Source organism: Trypanosoma theileri, assembly GCF_002087225.1.
Source record: "Trypanosoma theileri isolate Edinburgh chromosome Unknown TM35_Tth_1_V1, whole genome shotgun sequence".
NCBI lineage: Eukaryota > Euglenozoa > Kinetoplastea > Trypanosomatida > Trypanosomatidae > Trypanosoma > Trypanosoma theileri.
Genome location: NW_021639843.1, coordinates 445,759 through 452,960, shown reverse-complemented (window position 1 = coordinate 452,960; position 7,202 = coordinate 445,759). Strand labels below are relative to the sequence as shown.

Below are 7,202 nucleotides of genomic sequence, written 5' to 3'. Positions count from 1 at the left end.
TTTGTTTTTTTTTTTTTTTTTTTTTTTTTTTTGTGCTTTTGTTTTTCTTATTTAATTAGTGCGTTTGGTATCTGCAGAAAAATATTCTGGGGTTGCAGGTTTTTCTTGCTATGCAATCTGAAAGGATGTCTGCCTTTGGGGTTGCGTTCGCGGAAACTCTCTCTGTTGAGCTTCGGAGGCAAGGTGTTGCGCGTGTTTCAGAGTGTGTGAGTGGTATCATACAAGGTTTACGTGTGACGACATCGGATGGTAATGAAGCTTCCGCTCATTCCTTTACTGTCTGTCTTGGGCTTGCATCTATGGGACTTGGCGACAGGGAAGTTATCGCAGTTGCGGAGACGTTGTTAAAGTTGTTCAGCCCAATCTTTCTGAAGACACACAAAGTTTCGCATTGCGTATTTGAGTTGAATGATAATTCATTCACAGACCGATCGGTTGGACATCTTTCATTGCTTCTGTCACGTTGTTCCCCTCCCTTAGAGATTCTTGATCTCCGTGGTATTACGTTAACAGCTGACTCTTTACGGCATATTGAAGAGGCTCGTTTATTGTCTTCGAAGCCATGTATGTTACGGTTAACAACCTCAGGGAAAGAATGCATTGAAGAAGGGAATTCTGAATTAGAAGGGTCGTCAGTTTCACGTGTGTTGAGTGTGAATAGTGTAGTACGCCGCGGGGTAGACACTGAAGCACTTCAGAAGCGGCGGAGCGCTCTTTTCGGATCAGCACGCCGTAGCAGAGGTGAGAATGAAGTATCTAGTTCAGGCCCAGTTGATTCCTTGGCATTTGCTTGTGTGGGTTCCTCTTATGCAGAGAATAAGCTAACGAGAGGCTATTCGGATATGGCTGCGGTGGGTTCTGTCATTGGTGGAAAGAGTGAAGAGGTGAGGCATCATGCAGAGAAAGAACTGGAAGGACATGGTGCCGTTGGGGCGGTTTTGGCAACTACCCGGGAAAAAGGTTATGCACAGCAGTATGCTGATATGAAGGCTAATGAAAGAAAGAGTGTTCATTCAATGCATCAGCGTAATGATCAACATCAAGAGCAGCATCAACAACAACAACAACAACAACAGGAATTGCGTGTAGACTCTGAAAACTCACCACTGGAGGATGATGAGGAACCATTGGATGTTACAGCTAACCTCAGTCCTCTGCTAAAGTCCGTAGTAGATCTTTCCAATACAGTCCTCACTGGGAAATTGCGTGCACTTCATGGTACTGATGATATTTGGGAAGTGATTGAGTCTTATTCTGTGTTGAAGGGAGAAACAGGGTCAAGATCCTCTTCACAGGGTGATTCTCTGCAATTGTCAGCATCATTAACCTCGGCTGCAGCTTTTCAGTCTCTCACTGTTTTGAGTATAGGACAAAACGGTCTGACGTCATTGCGTGTTCTTCCACCATCACTTTTACGGTTGGATGTGAGTGGTAATAATCTGCGAGAACTCACTGGTTTAGATCAGTGTAGGATGCTTACCCTTTTAAATGCCCGTCACAACCTTCTTTCGTCAATGTTGGGACTGGAACGGAATCTTGCCCTCTCTCATTTATTTCTCAGTCACAATAAAATATCTTTTGTGGATGGTATTGCACATTTAATCCTTTTGGAAACACTTGATCTTGCTCATAATAATCTTAAGACGCAAGCTTCTATTCGTCCACTGTCATTGTCTAAGGGGTTACAACACGTAATGCTACGCGGGAATCCTGTTATGGAACGCATAAAAGGTTGTTATCGTCCTTTGTTGCGCAATTTATGTCCCTCACTTCTTTTTATTGATGGAAATCGTCTCAGTTACTCCCGTGCGGCTGCAAATGCACAAATTGAAAGTAACCGTCTTCGATTACCTTATGCGCCTCATGGTATTCCAATAAGTTCTGATATTTCGTTGGTACCTACTGAGAAGGTGGCAGCAGACGAATCACAGTGTGCTAACTATATGCATCTTTTGACACGAGGTGCTACATCAACACTTGGTCAGGGGTACAGTAACACCTCTGAAAAAACTCGTATTATCCAAAACAGTAAGATACAAAATAGAGATAATGAAAAACATGGACGTACAAAACCTTCACGATGTAATGGTGGTGAACCATTACGGAAAGAACTTTTAAAACAATTAGCCCAACAGTCTAAAAAATATCTTGAATCTGTTCTTGTGGAACGACTTTCAGTTTTACAATCCTCATGCGTTGCTGATGTCTCACAGCAAGAAAACATACAGAGTAATGGTAATGATAATGAGTTTTTAGTTTCTTCCAAGGATTTAAATGGTTGTCCAAGAAATTCGTTGGGAAATTGTGAAAAAGAGTCTCATGAAGAACCGCACTTACCTCAGGGTAACAAAGGAAGACAGGTTGACTTGCCAGTGACAGCTTCATCAATCCAAGAAGTTGAATGTACATCAATGAAGGACCATCCATTTGATGATAAAACTGTAGTAAAAAATACGTATGCAACAACGCAGCGTGATGAAACACTTAATCACGATCAGTGGATGAAAGTCCGAGATGGTTTGGGTGCACGAGGCGTACTTAATTCTCCTTTTGGTGATACACCTGATCGTGAGTTGCAGAAAACTGAAACACCTGAGAAAAAGAATAATAAATCTCGTGAAGATACTGTACTAATGTCACCAATTCGACCAGATGTAGACGAAAGTCATGCAATCTCTGCAAATATCACACAAATATTGTGCGATATGGATATGTTAGAATCACAAACAGGTTCTCGTGGTACCAGATCTTATTCTTTAAAAGAAAAACCTCGAATGAAAGAAGCTACGGTAAGACGTCCTTTGCTCTTGTCTCCATCATCTGCTTCTTCACCTGTAAAGGCTTACCAAATTAGGTCCTCTTCGTGTTCTTCACAGTGTATAAAACGTGTTCCTTCTTCTTCGTTAAACAGTAAACAAGACTTCATTACATCAAGTGAACCTGTTATTTTTTCTCCTCCCCCTCCACTGATGTCTCTGCGTGTAGATGATACTGCAACCAGAGAAAGATTTATCAGGGATTGGGTAACACAGTTATATGAAGATGCAGAGTCTGTACATGAAGCTCTTCGTACTCTTGTTTCTCTTTTTGATACAGAGTGGTCTGATAAAAATAGAATTCGTGTTAAGTCTTCCTTTTCTATTTCTTCACTTCGACAGGAAAGGCAGCAATGCATTGATATTCTTGCTAAGAGTGGAATGTTATTGGATACTGAGGTCCCAGTAGAAGTTGTTGATTTTTACCGTTTTACATCAGATGAATTAAATGGTTCAATTGAAGAAGAAATATACAATAATGAGAATGATCAAAGAAATGAAAAAAATATTCTCAATAAAGTTGATTTGGCTTCAGAAAGAAGTGAGGTTTTACGCTGTATACATCTCATTGGAGATGGCAAGACGTGTCTACGGTATATAGTACTACTTATAGAAGAAGAAAAAGAAAATGAACTTCAGCGATATGTTGATGAGGTGAAGACATTGATATTTTGTGATTAGTTTTTTTTTTTTTTACAATTGCCATAGATAACTATTTATAGTACCTGTCTTTGTTTTGCACAGGGGGTTTTCATTTTTTTTTTTTCTTTTTGTGAATTTACCTTCTGTTTCTTTCATTATCTCTCTCTCTCTCTCTCTCTCTCTCTCTCTCTTTTCTTGTTTGATCATCTTGTTTTATATACTAAAATTATATAAACGATTTTTATCCTCAATATATCTTTCTATTTTTTTTTTTCTCTCTCTCTCTCTCTATTTTTTTTTTTTCTTTTTCGTTTCTCTAACCATTCTCTTTCTTTTTCTCTCTATTTCTTTCTTCTCATCCTTCTCTGTGGTGTTTATTGGCCGCCACGTGTGTGTGTGTGTGTGTGTGGGTGGGAGTCATTTCCTCAAAGGACGCACGGTGCTGGATGCATGTGCCGCCGCCAATCTCACATCCGCCGGATCTCTGCATGGACGGTGCGGTTCCCGCATGGTTGCGCCAGCCGCCGCAGACCGAACAACTGCTCACATGTTTAGCAGATGTGCTTTCCACGATAACACGGAGAGATGGGAAATCAGCTACCGCACAGGAAAACACAGATCCCACACCATCTATGAAGAGAGAAAGGGAAACGGAAGACACTGTGAATGATGATTGTTTAACTCCTGAGAGTGATACGAACACACAGAAGGCTTTTTTAAATGACTTATGTCTCTACTTATTATCTGAGAAACAATATGGAGAAGTGGGTGATGCGAGTAAAGTTCCGCTACTACTTCCTTTTCTCCCTAAAGGAAGAAATCAAAAGGCGAAGTCCATTTTCTTAAAACTTGCACGTCGTCCATACTGGCGTCGTAAGTTATTGATTCCATTACTGCGTCATTGGCGTGGTAAGGGTGAGAGTGGGTATTCTTTTTTATACACTCTTCTATTGAACTGTATAACAGATGTTATTGGAGAGGAGTTATTGTCTCCAGAATTTTTCTTAGAAAAATCTATTGCAGTAGATACTAAACCTAATACAGCTGAACATGAAGTGTTATCCTCTCATAAAAAAGAATATTTTACACAATTAATGCAAGACTTGGAAGAAATGGTAAAAGTGACAGGATCATTTCGTGGAATGTGTGTTGGTATTGATATCATTTTACGTAATAACATAGTGTTACTATTAAAACGAGTAAATCAGCTCATGATAAGAGCTTCTTCTGAGGGTGAAAATGTTTTTCTTCTTGAAGAATCAAACAATGAAATAGAACAAATAGTTAATGTCATGACTCAATTAACATGGCAAGACATGTACACTTTTCTTTCTAAATGTGTTACAGATGTTAAAGGGATATTTGATGAAACTATGTGGACTTTTTTTATGTCCTTGATTTCTGCATATATTGGAGCACTTTATTTATTAGAAATGGAAAGTCTAAAATCTTCTAATATTTCTTCTAATACGATTAAACAAATTGAGGCACAACGTATGTTTTTTGAATCGCTACAGCGAGAATTATTAAATTTTCTTACTGTACAACTTTCTACAGATCGTTTAGCTGCAGGTGAATCACTTATAACAGTACATAATGTTTTATTTCGTCAAACCTTTCACTGGAAAGCAATAATGGAAGCAGAACTAGCGATGGAATTACTACCAAATATTTTCTTATCGGTTCCGTTAGTGAAGTCTTGGGCTCGACATCAAGCGATAACAGCATGGGGACGTACTGTACGTCTTCTTCAAACATTTTTGCAACTTCAAGAAGTTAGTGAAGATGTACCGAATACCATAGCAGATGCTGATGCTGCTGATTCTATCTCTTCTGCTATCCGTCAGTCACAACGTAATTTGTTAGAAGAATATATTGAAAATATAACATGTGGAAACCTTCGGTATTTTGTATCTTCAGACCGGGAACGTGCGAAGGAGGAGAGGAAAAGAGAGGATAAAAAATGTGAGAAATCTTGGTCTGTGTATTTTTCTGAATTTTTTATTCAGATATATCATCCAAGTTGTTTTACTATTCTCTCTCTTGAAAAGCAGGATATACTAGTTGATTTATTACGTCAACTGTATTCTTTGATAATGAATCAGGATTTTAATGATGTAAAAACATCATTAAAATCACTTTTAATATCAAATTTTGAAGGAGGTGTGATGGGAGAGGCAAATTTACTGAGTTGGTATGTACGATGTGTTCATGACCGAGTTGTACAAGCGTTAGGAGAGAATTCACCTTTGCTTTTATGCCTTTTGTGTTCTCTCTTTGTGTTGTTTGAACGAATGGGGAAAACGAGTCTTAATGTACATGAGACTTTACGAGAAACACTTTTGCCAACACTAGCGAAATTGTGCTGTGATCGTTCTAACGATAAGGGTAAAGATAATAATAATAATCATCATCATCATGATGATCATTATGGTGATAATGATCATGATGATGAAATGGATACAGTTGATGGAGAAGATTTTTATGAACGACAACAATGTTTGATGACACTTCTTGTATCTGGTTTCCTTTCATTACCATGGGATCTAAGAGGACTTCGTATACGTCTTTTATTGTATAAAAGTATTACTCAATCTCTATTAAATTGTTTCTCTGCTGAAGAAGCTCTTACAAAAGTAGAGCATCTTTTTAGTCTTTATACTAATGGACAACAAACTCCAGAAGAAGTGGTAACTGCTTATTGTGATGATTTTATACATGATCCATTTTTAAAACTTCTTGCTACTGAAGGAGATGTTACGGCATCAAAAGAAGCAATGGATAATGTTTTATTGTGTGATACTCCCTTATGGTTTCCTACACCGTGTGGAACACTTATTATATTATCTATTTTCCGTACATTATCACATCGTTTGTTGTGGCTTCGTACAGAATGGGAACAACAGATACGATTAGTTGGTGAAAGTGCTCAAGATTATATGGGACGCCAAGCCACATTTTGTACATCAAGAGATATTGCTATTTTTCGTATTCTTGTACAACTTGCACATCGAATGGTGTTTGGTTTCCAATTACAACCTGTTGGATTGCTACGCTTATGGATATCATACTTGGTTCATCTTTTTACCTACATTGTCCCACCCTTGACAGAGGATGATGAGATTGAATTAGTTATTTCAGGTTCAGAAACAGAGAAAAGTGGAAATGGAAAACAATTACGACAACGTAGGTTTCGACGTTCTCCGACAGAGTCATCTCAAGGAGATTTACGGGCTAGTCTTGGTGAACAACTTGCTGATCTTGCACTTATGCCACTTGTGGATAGTGCGATTGCGGTTCAATCTTTTTCAGCCGTACCCTATCGTCCTGGAAGTGCCAAATGGCTGCAGCAACAGAGTCAACATTCACAAGATATTCTTGTACTGCAGCGTGTGCTGCCTAATCTGGTGATGGAGGAGTTATGCTTTGCTCTAAAGATCTCACCTGAGAATATAAAAGGACAAGAATCATCTTCAAAGATTGGGCGCCATAATGGAAAGATGGTGGAACACTCATTTTTGGGGGTTATTGGTGTTGCTGCATTTTGTCAGCGTTTGGAACTCTTTATGGTTCCAGGAAGTATATCTGATAGACACACTGAACTTCTTTTGCAGACTCTCTGGTCTGCTGTTGAGTCAAGCAGTACAACCAGAATGACTTGATACAACTTCTTTCTTACACTAAGGGAGGATAATTCTCTATCTCATTATCTCTATCTTTTTCTTTTTCCCTTCTGTTCTTTTT

General features: G+C 38.7%; 2 protein-coding genes across 2 annotated transcripts; both read left to right on the top strand.

Annotated features, from left to right (window-relative positions):
- Positions 1-110: 110 nt before the first annotated feature.
- TM35_000012610 (uncharacterized protein) lies at positions 111-3,497 on the top strand (the record flags this gene model as incomplete). Its single annotated transcript, XM_029020942.1, has 1 exon — positions 111-3,497. The coding sequence occupies one exon, from the start codon at positions 111-113 to the stop codon at positions 3,495-3,497; it is 3,387 nt and encodes a 1,128-aa protein (XP_028887450.1).
- A 407-nt stretch (positions 3,498-3,904) lies between these two features.
- On the top strand, positions 3,905-7,120 carry TM35_000012600 (uncharacterized protein; the record flags this gene model as incomplete). Its single annotated transcript, XM_029020941.1, has 1 exon — positions 3,905-7,120. The coding sequence occupies one exon, from the start codon at positions 3,905-3,907 to the stop codon at positions 7,118-7,120; it is 3,216 nt and encodes a 1,071-aa protein (XP_028887449.1).
- Between the last annotated feature and the right edge of the window lie 82 nt (positions 7,121-7,202).